The 17,790-nt window shown below is 36.4% G+C and overlaps 1 protein-coding gene across 2 annotated transcripts in view; it reads left to right on the forward strand.

Annotated features, from left to right (window-relative positions):
* LOC308432317 (cationic trypsin-3) overlaps window positions 1-17,586 on the forward strand; it is a gene marked incomplete at both ends in the record, with an annotated part of 281,074 nt that extends 263,488 nt beyond the window's left edge. Inside the window, 5 exons of one of the 2 annotated variants that reach the window (XM_080932096.1) lie at window positions 13,912-13,951; window positions 14,782-14,944; window positions 15,974-16,227; window positions 16,737-16,873; window positions 17,437-17,586. In XM_080932096.1, the coding sequence (XP_080788222.1) occupies window positions 13,912-13,951; window positions 14,782-14,944; window positions 15,974-16,227; window positions 16,737-16,873; window positions 17,437-17,586 (744 nt within the window). Of the gene's footprint in view, window positions 1-13,911; window positions 13,952-14,781; window positions 14,945-15,973; window positions 16,228-16,736; window positions 16,874-17,436 lie in introns of those variants that run through there. The other variant, XM_080932097.1, reaches the window with a different exon arrangement.
* Window positions 17,587-17,790: the final 204 nt, after the last annotated feature.

Here is a 17,790-nt window from a genome sequence, read left to right on the forward strand (position 1 = left end):
CTCTCCTGCCTCCCCACCCTGACATTCCCTTACACTGGGGTATCGAGCCTTGGCAGTACCAAGGGCTTCTCTTCCCACTGATGTTCAACAAGGCCATCCTCTGCTACATATGTAGCTAGGTCCATCCATTTGTCCTCTATGGATAGTAGTTTAGCCCTGGGAGCTCTGGTTTGTTGGTATTACTGTTCTTATGGGGTTATAAACCCCTTTAGCTCCTTCAATTCGTTCTCTAACTCCTCCATTGGGGACCTCATTCTCAGTTCAGTGTTTGGCTGTGAGCATCCTCCTCTGTATCTGTTATGATCTGGCAGAGCCTCTCAGGGGACAGCTATATCAGGCTCCTGTCAATAAGCCTTTGCTTCAGTCTCTGCTTCAAACTTTGTCTTCTTATTTTCTCCTGTGAATATTTTGTTCCCTTCTAAGAAGAACTAAAGTGTCTGCACTTTAGTCCTCCTTCATCTTGAGCTTCATGGTCTATGAATTGTATCTTGGGTAATCCTAGATTTAGTGCTAATATCCACTTATCAGTTAGGGCATACCATGGGTGTACATTTGTGATTGGGTTACTTCACTCAGGATGATATTTTCTAGATCCATCCATTTGCCCAAGAATTTCATGAACTCACTATTTTTAATAACTAAGTAGTACTCCATTGTGGAGATGTACCACATTTTCTGTATCCATTCTTCTGCTGAAGGACATTTGGGTTCATTCCAGCTTCTGGTTATTATAAATAAGGCTGCTATGAACATAGTGGAGCATGTGTTTTTGTTGTATGTTGGAGCATCTTTGGGTATATGCTAAGGAGTAGAATAACTGGGTCCTCAGGTAGTACTATGTCCAGTTTTCTAAGGAACTGTCAGACTGATTTGCAGAGTAGTTGTACCAGCTTGCAATCCCACCAACAATGGAGAAGTGTTGCTCTTTCTCCACATCCTTGCCAGTATCTGCTGTCACCTGAGATTTTGATCTCAGCTATTCTGACTGGAGTGAGGTAAACTCTCAGGGTTGTTTTGATTTCCATTTTTCTGATAACTAAGAATACTGAATATTTTTAGGTGCTTCTTAGCCACTCAGTGTTCCTCAGCTAAGAATTCTTTGTTTAGCTCTGTCCCCCATTTATAATGGGGTTATTTAATTTTTGGAGTCTAACTTCTTGAGTTCTTTGTATATACTGGATATTATTATCGGATGTAGGATTGGCAAAGATCTTTTCCCATTCTGTTGGTTGCCATTTTGTCAGAATGATAGTGTCCTTTGCCTTACAGAGAATTTGCAGTTTTATAAGTTCCCATTTGTCTATCCTTGATCTTAGAAAATAGTCCATTAGTGTTCTGTTCAGGAATTTTTTCTGTATCTGGTTTGATGTTATGTGGAGGTTCTTGATCTACTTAGACTTGAGCTTTGTCCAGTATTCACCCTGTTCTTTAGGATGCATTGTTTATTTCTTGATAATGCCAACCCTAGAATCTTGCCCTCCAGCTTGACAAATTTTGTGCTTTTAAAAAATACCTTGTCATCTGCATTTGATCTTCATCAAGGCCAGGGCTCACATTAACCACTTCCTCTTCTGTCCTTCCTGGAACAGCCTCATCCTCACTTAGCAGTATTTGCAAACCACTTTAAACAACCATCGAAATGACAAGGAAGATGGGGGAAAGCCTACCAGGCCTCAACACTGCACAAAGAACTACAGACAACTAAGGAATACTGACAGCAGAATAAATATTCTGTCAAGGGAAGTGCACCCTAATTAGTTTTCGAGTGCCAAATGGTCGGCCCTGAAAATACACATACAGCTAGCCTTATATAAATCCAGGTTATATTCATGATTGTATATGTACACACAAATGTATATGTTACATACATGTTAGAACAATTAATGAGAAAAGAGGCTGTGAATTTCAAAGAGAGCAAGGAGGAGTATACTGAGGGCTTGGAGGGAGGAAAGGGAAGGAAGAAGTGATGTAATCATATTATCTCCAAAATAAAGGAAGTAATATCATATTTTAGGAAAATAAAAATATGTTCCCCTTGCTAAGAACAGCAGCTGGAGTGGATCTCAGAGGTGTGAATGTCACCAGGTGGGAGAACATTTTTATCACCACCCACTCATAAAGCCCAGACTGACAGGCCTCAGAATCACAGTTACTAGCTGTTGTTTCATCGTTAGAGGGATTTCCCTAAACTATGATCTCCAAAGGCTCCTCCCTGCTCTCTTCGAGACCCCAAACATGTTGACTTTGTTTAAGGTCATTGGCTGTAAAGAACACTAAGTGTACATAGGCTTATTAGAAATAAACAATGTTTCTTTTAAAATATAGACTGTATGTCTTTGTTATATCATGTATAAATTTTGTAGATAGACAACAAGTACTAAGGTGGGACAATTTTTATAAGTATATAGCATGAAATACAGACAATTCTAATCAATAAGGCATAAATTTCTACTTTTAGAGTTGGGAGGACATTTAGAAAAAAAATGGTTAGAGAGCATAATTTGGAAAAGAAAGGTCTATGCCAAACCATGTAATCTAGACAGTCTTGTACCTTATACCAACTTCTCTCTGATTTTGGGCAGAGGCAGATGTTTACAAAAGGTCTCACTCTGTAGCACAGGTTAGACTGGAACTCACCACATATCTGAAGCTAACCTCAAACTGAAAGCAGTCTTTCTTCCTCAGACACCCAAAGTTGGAATTACAAGCATGAGCCACCATAAATAGCTCTTTTTTCTTTAAATAAATTCTGTCCTCTAATAACTATTTCTACTAACTACAAAGAGCCACAATCTCTGCTCACTTGATCTGGCTGACATGCTGCTTTTCACCATCATGTTGCCAGACTTAAGGGTATGTTTAAGATTCCTAGCCACTATATAAAGAGATATAAATGCATTTGCTGGGTTGGTAGATTACTTATCTTGACTTACCTGCTGACTTAGAAGCCTCACTGTCTGTTCATCTCTGATCTATTGTGACCATTTACATTCTTGTGACTACTCTCCCAATCTTGTGATCCCAAGGTGCAGTGCTCAGAGCAAATGCTTAACAGCTCTAAGGACAACATTTTCTCCTTCAAAACAAGAAATAAGTTTCAACTGGATGATTTGAAATGCACCATGATTCCCCCAGGAAAGAAGCTCGATGCTTCTTGGTGGTGAAGTTGTAGATGATGAGAATGAATGGTCCAATAGAGCAAGATGGCACTGGGCCAGGTCCAGAATTTGGAGATTAAATACAGAATTATGTCTTACAGGAACTTAAAATTAATAGAAGAAATGGAAAAAGAAATCAATACTCTCACCAAAATTACAAAACTCTAGGAAAAATATGTCTAGGTTTTTTTTTTTTTGCAATTTTATTTTAAAAAAAGAGATACATGCACAGATTTTCAAAAGCATTTTGGCATAAGACTATATAAATATAATTTTTTCAGTACTCGATTCTTTTAAAGGATTGATAGTATGAATTGAAATCTTACTAGTTACCATAAGCATAAAGTACTAGGTTTTCAAACTTATTTCTTATGTCCATAAGAAAAGTCAAAGTAAAATGAAGCAGCTTGATGTGTGAGGTTGAAGTCTGAGGAGACACACGTCCTGCTTGAGGAAGTCTCCAGTCTATTTTCTCCAAAGTTATTTAACAGGTGGAGGAACAAAAATACAATTTCTATTTTATTATTTCATCTTAAGGATTAAATAAGCATGGGATAATAAATTTTCAAGGTACATTGCTGTATGGTGGGTATATTTATGTAAAAATATACATGTGTATAAGGCATTTGTGTAGAAGCCAAAAACAGGTACCTTCTTCAAATACTCTCTGTGCTGTGTTTTGTAGTAGAGCCACATGTTCAACCCAGAGTTCACTGGCTCAGTAACTGAGCTTCCCCAAAGAGCTCCTGTCTTTATCTCCTCAAAACTGTGTTAAAACAAATTTTCCTAAATTACTCATACTTAATGTGTTCAACATTTTGTTATGAATATAATTATTCAACACATTTTTTAAAATCAACATGCAATCTGTATGATTGTTTCTTAACCTGTGTTATTCATTTCATTGGCTTTGTTCATTGTAGACAGGGTATAACTATATAGCCACGGTTGGCCTAAAACTCACTTCATAGAACAGGCTGGCCGCAAACTCACAGACATCTATCTGTCTACCTCTTTCTTCAGGGTGCTAGAATTAAATAAGTTTTCACGCCTTTCCAGCCCCTGGTTCCTGTCTTCTGATATACCCCTTTGTCCTTCTAAGCATCTTCAGATTCTGTCTCCCTTTCTGTCTCTCTATTAACCTTATTGTCCTCTGATATAATTATTTGCTGTGTAAAAGCATGATTGGCCTATCATATTTTAAAGTGTCCACTTTTCAAATTCTTTCATGGTAGCAGTTGTACCTGTTCTGACTGGGGTGTGTTTCAAGTGGAACCTTCCTCCATCTTGTGTGATCAACGTGAAGATTTCTTCTGACATGCTTTTGGGATGGAGGTAAAACTGGACTACAAACTGGAGATGAGTCTTTGATGTGAATGCTGGTTCATACATGAGGATATTGGAGTCCAGATACAAAAATGCCAGTGATGAAGCAAACATAGTAACTCTGTTGTCCTTAACTAAATGTTCTTTTACAAGCTATTTCTCATACTTCATTTCTTATTCGAAACTCCCTGTTGCATTAGTTTCTTTCACTAACCTCTCAGACATAGATCTTCCTCAGCCTCCCTCTTTCTCCTCACCATCAAATGAAAACTAAAATAATTTTTCCAATGTTACTTACTCCCTTTATTTCAGACTATCTCAGTCTCGGATATCAACTTAGCATTCCATTTTATATCCAGGTAATGGCACTTAAATGGTTTATTTCTTACTTTCTAGAGCATATTAATCAAGGTACTTCCTCTGCAAAGAGTGTGGCATGTCTAATGGCTTCTAAATGAAGTTTTATTAAATATTAGATATAGTCAATCATTTACATATTTTGTGTGACTATACTTGTGCATTAAAGTAGCTGTGACAGAGACATACCCTGCAACAATCAAAGCTTTTTCAAGTGTAAACTGCCCTGGCAAATACTTTTATGGTAAGAATCCTAAGTAGCAAAAGTAGAAATTCACTAAACAAATATTTTGTCTTTTTACAGAGTCTCAAGAAAACTTGGATCTCTTCTAAGACTCAGGTTACCACAAAAAGAATGTTCTGTGCTCTAACACAAATATACGAAGTATGTGGCAAAGGTTATAAATACAGCTTAGAGTGAATCTGCATGTATATATCAAGATTATTGTCAAAAGCACTTGCTTTGTGACCTTCTGTTTGTATATTGGTTGTCCCAATTGCTTATATCATATATTAGGTACCTTACTAGAATGTTTTTTGAATGACATTAATTTAATTTAGAATAATCCATGGGTGTTAGAGATGTTAAAAGAGACCATTTCTTTTCAGTAATTACTACCACATTAACCAGGAAAGTAGTTAGAGAAGTTAAAGAAAAAATGCAATGACATAATATAGGAAAGAAACATTCAATGACTTAAATGTCTGTTTCCTCTTGGTTCTGCCAATGCAAATGTCAATATGTTTACTTGAACTCAATCAGCCCCCAGTTTAGTTGGGTCTTTCAAGGCCACTATTCCATGTGCATGGGAAAGTCAAATAACAAATACAGGCTAATTAAATATAAACCAAGGCTTATGAGCAGCCATGTGCTTAAATTCCCCATAGCTCGTACAGAAAAGGACACCAAAAAAGAATTCACTGGTATTATTGAGCACAGATATGTTATACAAGGAGTAGAAAAGAATAGATTACGATGGGGTCAGGGAACTTTTAACTCTATTATTTTTATCGAGCATCGTAGACTAATTCAGAGAATATCATACATCAAAGATAACCTTATAATAATCTTAGGGCCTAAGAATTTGTAACTATTCCTAGATACACTTTTTTAGATTTATCCAATCACTGTACATAAATAATTATAAAAATTATACATATATTTATATGGATTAAGAATATCTTAAGGATATTAAGCATATATAACCATATAGTAATCAACTCTTAATATTCCGACAAACTTCAGTCATCAATACTATTTTCATTTGCAGTCAACCGGCACAGCACCTATAAGCTTGTTATTTTTCTAAACCATCTGCCTAACATCTTATTTAAAAAATGGTATGTTCATCACTATTAGTCTTTAACTTGAATTTAGATAGCATGAAGATAAACGTTTCATTTTAAAAGTGACCATTTATTTTAATAATTATCAGATAAAACATAACCAGCATATGGAAGGTCAACATTATTATTTAAGAAGAGACTAAAATAAAAAAGTCTAGAGTGTTGGAAAGATGGTTCAGATATGTAAATACATACTGTTCTTGTAGAGAAATCAAGTGATGTTCCCAGAACACACATCTGGAGGTTCACAAATGCCTTTAACTCTGTATCTAGAAGATAGAGATGCAAAATTCTATTTTAGCCTCTTTGGGTACCATACTCAAGCTCAAAAACACAAACTTAGATACACACAGATTTATACATTATTAAAATATACTATTTATTTTAAAAAGGAAATGATCAACTTTCAAATATAACAATGTTTAGCTACTATACTAAGTAATCTGTATGCACACAGATGTAGAAATGTTACTAGAATGATTAAAGGCTGTAGATCAGTATCCCCCCATATGACTATTACCCATATTTGATGATTTAATAATGTTTATATATGTTGAGCAGAACCATGTTCTGTTGTCTTGTATTTTGGGGGGAAGGAGGTAGTGAAAATTATCATATATCTACCTTACATTTACATTCCTCCATGGAAGCCTCCATTTTTTTCCCTCTCAGAAGAAGTGAATGTGATAAAGCCCAGGTAAGACCACGAGAGGAAACATTGTTGAACACAGCAGTAATGAGCCAATTATTGTAAGAAATTCTGCACTGAGATGTTGTTCGTATAGACCCAAATCTCAGATTTGTCTTGGGGAGTTCTAAAGGACATAAGAAATAGTCTTGCATTGTTCTAAAATGTTCTAAGAGTCATCAGCAGGTTGTTGAAAAGAGTGAGAAGATGTCTCTATGTTTCTTCTCATACTTTTAAATATTTTCTGACTCTCAGGAATTAATTAATGGCATCTTTCTACCTTCAACTCCATTTAGTTAGTGAATACTGAGGGTCTGTATTGGCTCAACATTTAAGGTCCTTCTCTTTCTTTCTTTCTTTCTTTCTTTCTTTCTTTCTTTTTTCTTTCTTTCTTTCTTTCTTTGCTTATTTCTCTCTCTCTTCTTCTTCTTCTTCTTCTTCTTCTTCATCTTCTTCATCTTCTTCATCTTCATCATCATCTTCTTCTTCTTTTTACAATAGCCTTGAATGCAAAGCTCATTTGTCCTTTTGTTTTCTCCCCTTCATGCAAAATTCTTAAGTTGTGTCACGGTTTGTATATGCTTAGCCCAGGGAGCACCATTATTAGGAGGTGTGGCCCTGTTGGAGTAGGTGCATCACTGTAGGCATAAACTTTAAGACACTCATCCTAGCTGCCTGGAGTCCAGTATTCCACTAACAGCCTTTGGATGAAGATGTAGAACTCTCAGTGCCTCCTGCACAATGCCTGCCTAGATGCTGCCATGTTTCTGCTTTGATGATAATAGACTGAACCTCTGAACCTGTAAGCCAACCCCCAATTAAATGTTGTCCTTATAAGGGTTTTTTTGGTCATGGTGTCTGATCACAGCAATAAAACGCTAAGACAAAATTTGATACCAGGAATGGGGTATTCCTGTGACAGCCTGACCATGTTTGTGGGAGGACCATGAAAGAACTTTGGAACTTTGGTCTAGAAGAGCCATTGGGTGTTAAAATTTTTGTGGGATGTTCTATAGGAACTTGAAAGATAATGTTGAGAACAATGAAAACGATGGAGGCCTGGCTTGTGAAATTTCAGAGGGAAGATTAAAGATTCTTAGCAGGGCCATTGCTATTTTGTTTGTGAAGTTTCTGTGGTTTTCGTTAGCTGGGACTAAAGAATCATCTGTGGTTAACAAGATACCAGAACTACTAAAGTGAAATCTTTGCATTACTGGGATGATTGATGCTGGTTAGCCAGAGCTAAGAAATTAGCAGCAATAAAGAGCAGAGACCAGCATCACTATGGTGAAATCTTTTAGGAAGTGTTTCTTGAGAGCACTGAGAAGCTGTGTTCCAGAGGCAGCCATGGTTGTACCTCATGTTGGCAGACAGACTTGGTAATGTATAAGAGTCATTCAAGTGGTACTAGTTTTGAAACATAAAGGGGTAGCAGCTGATGTTTGGCACTGTGAAAGGCTAGGAAAAGCCATTGGTGAAGTTGCAGCTTAAATGGCAGTTGAAGGCCAAGTCTGAAGGGGTCATCCAGAGAAGTTGAGGCTTAGCACCATAAATGGGGTATATGGAGAGGCTATTTGTAAATGTACAGTCCAGTTTCAGCAGAAGACAGCAGTGTTTTGGAGATACCAGTACCATAAGATGCTCACCAAGAACAGAAGCAGTAATGGAGTATAGGCACCTGCATCCTAGAACACAAGGTGTGTGCAACAAAGGGCAGAGCTAGAGAAATGAATAAGCCCTAGGAGAAGCCCAGAAGTTTGTGAATTAATCCCAGACATTGGTCAGTTAGTGTTTGACTTTGCTGTTGACTGTGACTGTACCCTGATATTTTCCTCTCTTGATGTAAAAAAAGTATTTTAGCGGACTTCACAGTTCAGTAGCTTTGAATATAAAAAAAAAAAAAAAAAAAAAAAAAAAAAAAAAAAAAAAAAAAAAAAAAAAAAAAAAAAACTTTGAATTTCAAAAAAAAAGGCTGGATATTTTAAAGGTATTGAAATTTTAATATGTAAGAATTTGTAAAGACTGTGATTTTTAATATTACTAAAATTGGGAGGGATAAATAAGAAAGTAAGGATTGAGGCTTAATAGTGATGTGTTTGTGCATCAACTTTAGAGTACAACTTATCCCTTGTGAAGCTAGAGTTGTCACAGAGAAAGGATTCTTGAGGAAATGCCTCCATGAGATCCATCTGTAAGGCATTTTCTCAGATAGTGATCAAGGTTGGGAGGGCACATTGTAGGTAGTACCATCCTTGGGCTGGTAGTCCGGGGTTCTATAAGAAAGCAAGCAGAGCAAGCCAGAAGAAGCAAACCAGTAAGCAGCATTCCTCCATGGCCTCTGCATCAGCTCCTGCTTCCTGACCTGCTTGAGTTCCAGTCCTGACTTCCTCTAGTGATAAACAGCAATGTGGAAAGTGTAAGCAAAATAAATCTTTTTCTCCCCAACTTGCCTCTTGGTCATGATGATTGCGCAGGAATAGAAATCCTGCCTAAGAAAACTTAGGGCAATTTTGTTTGGAGAGGACATTTGGAAATTTGGCATTGGTTGTCTCAACTGTAAGAAAAAGGTAATGCTCTTTCTATACTAAGATTTTGGTAAACAGAGAAATTTTCAAACAAAGACTTAAGAGGCTCCAAATGTCAATTGTGTCAAAGCTGAAAATCTCTTATCTTAGTCACAGTGGCCAAAGTATCAGACATAAATAATTTTTTTCTTACAACTTTATTTTAAAAAAACCAGAGATACATGCACAGATTATTAAAAGCATTTTAGTGTAAATATATATAAGTATATTTTTGTCAGTACTTGATTTTTTAAGAGTGTGATAGTATGCATTGAAATCTTACTATTTACAAAGATCGTAAAGTATATGTAAAAAAGCATAATATTGAAATAGTCAAAGTTTCCTTGGTGTGTAAAAATTAAACATAATGATTTTTAGCTACCAAAAGTTACCACAAGGCTATCTTCTTAGCTCTTGAGTTATTGATGATTTAAAATCTAGGTGTACTCTACTCTGAGAGGGTTCTATACACTTATTTTTTTTTCTAAGAAGAACTGAGGCTTACACTTTTTGGCCTTTCATTTTTTGAGCTTCATATGGTCTGTGAGTTGTTTCTTGGGTATTCAGAGCTTTCTGAGGATAGTATACAATTATCAGTGACTGCATATTGTGTCCGTTTTTTGTGACTGGGTTACCACACTCAGGATCATATTCTCTAGATACATCTGTTTTCCTAGGAGTTTCATAAAGTCATTGTTTCTAATAGCTGAGTAGTACTCCATTATGTAGATATACCACAATTTCTGTATCCATTCATCTACTGAAGGACATCTGGGTTCTTTTGAGCTTCTGGCTATTATGAATAAGGCTGCTATGAACATGGTGGAGCATGTGTTCTTATTGTATGTTGGATCATCTTTGGGGTATATGCCCAGGAGTGGAATAGCTGGGTCTTCAGGTAGTACTATGTTCAATTTTCTAAGGAACTCCCAGACTGATTTCAGAGTGGTTGTACCAATTTATTGCCCCACCAACAGTGGGGTGTTCTTCTTTCTTCACATCCTCACCAGCATCTGCTGTCACCTGAGTTTTTGATCTTAGCCATTCTGATTGGTTTGAGGTGAAATCTCAGGATTGTTTTGACTTGCATTTCCCTGATGACTAGGGATGTCGAGCATTTCCTTAGGTGCTTCTCAGTCATTCCATATTCCTAAATTGAGAATTCTTTGTTTAGGTCTGTGCTCCATTTTTTAATAGGATTGTTTGATTCTCTGGAGTCTAACTTCTTGAGTTCTTTGTATATATTGGATATTAGATCTCTGTCAAATATGGGATTGGTGAAGATCTTTTTCCAATCTGTTGGTTGCCATTTTGTTTCTTGACAGTGTCTTAGCTTTAAAGAAATTTTGAAATCTCATTAAGTCTCATTTATCAATTCTTGATTTAGAGCACAAGCCATTGGCATTCTGTTCAGGAAGTTTCCCCTGTATCTATGTGTTTTAAGATTTTCCCCACTTTCTCTTCTAATAGTTTCAGTGTACCTGGTTTTATGTGGAGATCTATGATCAACTTGCACTTGAGCTTTGAACAAGTAGATAAGGAAGGATGTATTTTCATTCTTCTGCCTGCTGACTTCCAGTTGAGCCAACACCATTTGTTGAAGAGTCTATCCTTTTTGCATTTAATGTTTTCAGCTCCTTTGTCAAAATTCAAGTGATCATATGTGTGATAATTCTTTTCTGGATCTTCTATTCTGTTCCATTGCTTTACCTACCTATCTCTGTAGCAGTACTATGCAGTTTTTAACAAAGTTGCTTTGTGATATAGTTTGATGTCAGGGAATGCTGATTCACACAAAAGATTTCTTGTTGTTGAGAATAAATTTCGATATTCTAGGTTTTTTGTTATTCCAGATGAATTTGCAAACTGCTCTTTCCAACTCTATGAAGACTTGAGTTAAAATTTTGATGGGGATTGCATTGAATCTGTAGATTACTTTTAGTTAGATGGCCATTTTTACAATGTTGATCCTTTCAATCCATGAGCATGGAAGAACCCTTCTATCTTATGAGATCTTCTTCAATTTTCTTCTTCAGAGATTTGAAGTTCTTGTCATACAGGTCCTTTACTTGCTTAGTTAGGGTCACACCAAAGTATTTCATACTGTTTGTGACTACTGTGAAGGGTAACTTTTTCCTAATTTCTTTCTCAGAATGTTTGTCCTTTGAGTAGAGGAAGGCTACAGATTTTTTGAGTTAATTTTATACTCAGTTACTTTGCTGATGTTGTTTATCAGCTGAAAAAATTCCCTGGTGGAATTTTTGGGGTCACTTATATATACTATCAGGTCATCTGGAAATAGTGATATTTTTACTTCTTCCTTTATGATTTGTATCCTTTAATTTCCTTTTGCAGACATAGATAAATTAAGAGACAAAATATAATGACTCATGATTTAAAATGTTTTTTCTCCATTTGAAGAAACATATGACAGATTATTTGTTTGGAGAAATATATAACATAAAGGAGCCATTTAAGTCATTGCAAGTCAGGAAGGTGAAGAGGAGAATCCAAGCACTGCACTGCCTCTCTGCTTTGTTCATTTCTGCATTCAGCTTGGGCTTCCAACCCTTCACTGGCATCAACTCTATTCATGAAGCCTTTTCTCTATCAGTTAGCCATCTCTGGAAATATCCTCATACAAAGTGCTAGAATCATAACCCTTCAAATTCCTAGATAATTCTAAATCCCATCACGCTAATAATAAAGATTAGCCATCCCAAACAAGTACCTTAGTAACAGCAAAATTTAAAACAGGTCCTCAATAATAATATCCTAAACAGAAATAACATGCTAGAACATGAGTTGAGATATTTTGATAGGTAGAGAATCTGACTATTATTTTTTAACTAGAGTGTTACTTTGTATGAAAAATACCTCTAACCAGACATGATAGTGCACAGATATAATCCCATTCATCCTGTTGGACCAATCGGAGGGACTGAATTAGAATATAACCTAGGTACTTTAACAAAATTATCTCAAATAAGCATTTGTAAAGGATTGAAGTGACAGGAAAAATGGCACATAGCTTTCAGCCCAGCACCAAAGAAAAAAGGGCAGTGACTTTAAGGGCCGATCTATGCCAGTTCCAGGGGTACATAGTGAGACCCTGTCTCTAAGCAAAGGTGGGAAGGATATTGCAGATTAGCTTAACTTAGTTGTAGGACATGAGCTTTCTGATCTAGCATGGGTGAGGCCCTGGATTTATCTCCAAATACTGCATGGGAGGATAGCTAGCCTGATTCCTGATAGTTGACTCTTCAATTAATTCTTATAATTTCTGTTTCAAAAATATAATTATTGAAAACAAATCCACAGATTTTTAATATTCATTTAACTTGGTAGTTCATTCTGTGTTCCTCATGTTTAATACATAATGCTGAATACTTTTGCCAGGAGACTGCCTTACAATTTATACACTTGATTCCTGAAGTTTTCATCTGAAAATTGGGAATTAAAATAGATATATCAAATCAATCTTCTTAGGAGGGAAGCCCTAATTTAAATATAAGCAAAGTACTTGAAACACAATATATCCCTCCCTTTTCTGTTTTAAATATATTTTAAGATACCCAGTATACACAAAACTACAGATAATTCATATATGTATTTATGTTTACATACACATGTGTATAACTCTTCCTATAAAGCCTTATGATGAAATTTAATTTACAAATTAAAAACATTGTGAGACTGAAAATAATCATGAGTAATAAAATAGGCTAGCAATAAAATGTAAAAAATCAACAATATGCTATGACATCATTATGCCAACATTATGATTTTCTATCATTTTTAAAGTACTTTTGGTTCATGTAATCATGTACTGAATTGGAACCTTAGGCAGTAGAAGAACAGAAAACAGAATGACCATATGCTAGACATAGAACAAGCTCTAGATGGACAGACACAAGTACTCATCTTTAATTATAACAATTTTTATCTATCAGAATCTTAAAGAAGAGTTCTTTTTTTCCTTGAGAGAGTCGTTTACACTAGCAATGGAGTCCCAATGTGTATGTAGAGTATTAGAAGAAGCCTAGAAAAAGTTACACATTATGAGTAACTACAACATAGAGATTACCATGTGGAAGACTCCAGTGAGTCTTTCATAAAAATGCTCACATCTGAGATTTTAGAGCACCTAAGATTCTGAGAACCTGAAAACCTGAAGCTCAATCTTGTGATCTTACCAACTTGTTTTCCTACTATGGAGAACATTTCCTACCAGGTGAGTTTCTTGTTTCCATTCCCACACCCTTTGGAGGAAAAGGGTTAGTGTTTGGATTTTGTCCTACATTATCTTCCATCTCTCATTGAATTGAACTCTAAATTTAGATTTCTGAATTTCTAATGAAAGAACTATTTCTGGCACCCATGGCCATGGGTGTCAACAAGACATGGAGGTATAAATAGCAGTGGGGGAAAACCTTCATCCTATTGACTGCTCTAGGCACAGTAAGCAAGCATGAAGACATTAATTTTCCTTGCCTTCCTTGGAGCTGCTGGTGAGTCCTTTTAATAAATAATTCACTAAGAGTTTATGTTTGATCTTTGGTTGGTTCAATCACTGGGAGCCTCCAATGGTCCAAGTACAGGGATTAGTACACCAGGAAAATACTCACTAATTGCAACACATATATGATCTTCTTTTATTTTTAATTTTCATGAGTCTTACTAAGTTTTCCAGGCTACTGGTGAGCACATTCTCCAGCCCAGACAGGCCTTAAGCTTGCCATCATTCTGCTTGAGCCACCAAAGCAGTGGAAATCATAAGTTTGAGACAACACACAAGGATGTAACTAAAACTGTAGTAGTGAAATGTAATCCTTGGGTTTCAAGAACTCAGCAAGCACAAAGTAGAGATGTCTCTCAATACCTTTGGAAATACCCTAGCTAATAAAATATGTTCACTCATAAAAAGGATGTTAGGCCTTAGAACACTAAGAAATCTTGATCACAGTGGGTCCTACTACACAATGTAGGGCCACATGTTGCAAATGTTGTTAGCATAAATGAAAAGGTTAGTAGGGGAAATCCTGTAATGATTGGTAAAATTGTTTATAAAACCTACAAGAAATAAGAAAGATAAACAGAATAAAAACATTAACTAAGTTTTTTGTTTTTTTTGTTTTTTAACGTAAGAATACTTTCAGCTTTCTCCTCCAGTTTCTTTGTTTCCTTATGGAGATAGACATGTCACGCCAACAACTTACTACCAGTTAAGATTAATGCAAAGCTAACCATTTTCATTATTTCTGAGAAGGTTCTGTTATAAAGTACCCCTTGGGTCCTCAAATAGTCACAATCAGGCATCTCTGGCTGACTTTCTTCTCAGTTGCTCTCCCCCTGGATGATGATGATGACAAGATCGTTGGAGGCTACACCTGCCAGAGGAATTCTCTTCCCTACCAGGTGTCCCTGAATGTTGGCTACCATTTATGTGGAGGTTCCCTCATCAATTCCCAGTGGGTTGTTTCTGCTGCTCACTGCTACAAATCGTAAGTGACCAATATTCACATTTTCATGCTCAAAATCCTTTAACCTTATCAAAATACAATTATGGAATGGGCACAGTTATACAGGATGGTTAAAACATTCAGATACTGGATTGTAGAAATGGATCAGTTCTTAAGAGAATTCATTGCTCTCCTGGAGGGCCAGGGTTTGATTCGCAGAGCACCTGTAACTCTAGTGTCATAGGATTTTATACCTTCTCTTTAACTCCATGGTTATCTGCATTCACACATGAACATACCACACACCGACATGTATAAACATATATAGTTAAATATAAATCTTTCCAAAATCAGATGTCAAGAACTTGATTCTATATCAACAATTATATGATCTACTGAGGGATGTTCATATGGTGTGGTGTTCCAGTGTTTATTACCATCTTTCTAGGTAATAATACTAGAGACTCAGAAGAGCAACCGTCAATGATTAAAGATGTCTTAGAATAGGTCCAGATTGTGAATCACTACATAGCTTTAACAATGGGAAATGGGAATGTAAAGATAAGACAATTTGTGTTTTAATATATTTTTAGAAATAAGCACACAGAATTCTGTCCTATAACACTGCACTGCTTTTCAGCCAGGCATGGTGGTGGACACCTTTAATCCCTGCCCATCTTTTCTGACTCTTGTTTCATCCCACTGTGTATTTATCTTACTATCTCAAATCCTTGTATATCTAAAGTCTTGAAAACTTACAACCAGAGGAAAAATAGCAAACACCAACCAGTTTCTACTAATCTGCTCTTCATCTCCAACTATTTACTAAGGGTGCTTCTTTGCATCTTATATCTTGTATTTTAATGTGTAACGAACTTTGGGTCTGTACTAAGAAGCAGGGAAACTTTTGCAAGGAATTTTTTAACCTACAAGCAGGAAGGGAGGGCATACTGCTACCTAAGGTATAAAGTAACCTATGTGAATATTTGTGTTTATTTGCATGATTGTCAGACTGGGGGGAGGGGAAGACTGAAGTTGGAAATGTTAAAAACTGCTAATCCTTGTACCCAGCCGAATTCAGGTGCGCCTGGGAGAACACAACATTGATGTCCTTGAGGGCGGTGAGCAATTCATTGATGCAGCTAAAATCATCCGCCACCCCAACTATAATGCAAACAACTACAACAATGATATCATGTTGATTAAGCTGAAATCACCTGCTACTCTCAACTCTCGAGTGTCCACTGTGTCTCTGCCAAGATCTTGCCCATCAGCTGGTACTAGGTGCCTTGTGTCTGGCTGGGGTAACACCCTGAGCTCTGGCAGTAAGTATCACTGGGACTTGGTTAACAAGTGTGAAAAGACTAGAAATAAAAGGCATGTTGGGGGAAACATTGTCCAAATTCTCACTCAAGGGAAGGTTCTTTAAGGATAGAGGTATTCAGAGGCAGTGTGAAAATGCTTTAGAGTGAAGACAATACTTCTGCCTAGATAGTACAGTAGACACAACAAAAATGAACTTTAAAAGAACTCAAAAGCATTTAACAGAAACAGGGAAGGTAAGTGACCAGAGGCCAAAGATTATGGTGTTCCTTTAAGGATATACTTGTTGAAAGCTGTGGACACCAAGGCTTGCACCTGATTTTTTAAAAATTGCTGTTGTAAATTGAATAAAATTAGTTAGCAAACTTTTTTTTAAAAAATGTTCTCCTGAATTATATATAAGTCACTGGGGGAATTTAAAGACAGAGTAGGTGTTAGGAAAGAGGCAGAAGTCTGGAAAAGATGTTTCCAAGAACCATGGATAATCTATTTTTATTCTTGTGCTTGACAGCCAACTACCCTTCACTGCTTCAGTGTCTGGATGCTCCTGTCCTGTCTGACAGTTCTTGCAAAAGTTCTTACCCAGGCAAGATCAGTAGCAACATGTTCTGCCTGGGCTTCCTGGAGGGTGGAAAGGACTCCTGCCAGGTGAGTTTATTTGTGGTTGTGCTTCCTCTTACTCACTCTCCCTCCTCCCTTACTTCTGCTTCTTTAAAAAAAAAAAAAAAAAAAAAAAAAAAAAAAAAAAAAAGATGGAGAGAGATGGCATTAACCATCTGAGACTATGGGTGAGAGATAAAGAGGACATATGGAATGAAATTGTAATTGTCTCTATTATATTCATGACTAAGACTAAATGTAAAAAGATATACAAAAATTACTATAAACATTTTATTTGACCATGTACCTCAAAAACCTTGTTGCAAACTTTACCTTCCAAAAAAGTAGAATTCTTGAAAAGGGATTCAGTCTCCTGAGTTCTCATACTTTTGCAGGTTGATGAGTTAACTAAGGAAAAATGTAGGTCTCTAAGAAAAAAAGGTACAGAATATTGATATACAAGGAGAGTGCAGCATCAGGATAAAGGTATAGAGAAGTTATTTCATGGAGAACCTACAAAAGTGGCCCAATATAATCAAGTAACAACTAGGAATCCATCTTCTCACTTATACAAATGTGAGAACTCTTATTTTCTTTCCTTTGTTATTCAGGGTGACTCTGGTGGCCCTGTGGTCTGCAATGGGCAACTCCAGGGTGTTGTTTCCTGGGGTTATGGCTGTGCTCAGAGAGGAAAACCTGGTGTCTACACCAAGGTGTGCAACTATGTGAACTGGATTCAGCAGACTATCGCTACCAACTAAACACCTTCATCTAAATCCACCTTCCTTCTATACCCCAAACCACTATCACAATAAAAATATTTTGTTCTTACTACATCTGTTCTATGTTATGTTTTTTTTTTTTTTTTTTTTGCTTGATAACAACAAGTTTTCTCTTGAAAACTGCTGCCAATGAGAAAATGTATAGAGTTCTACTGTTTTCTGAAGATAATTGGAAAGGTTATT

The sequence above is a fragment of the Micromys minutus genome (assembly GCF_963924665.1).
Source record: "Micromys minutus genome assembly, chromosome: 18".
Taxonomy (NCBI): domain Eukaryota; kingdom Metazoa; phylum Chordata; class Mammalia; order Rodentia; family Muridae; genus Micromys; species Micromys minutus.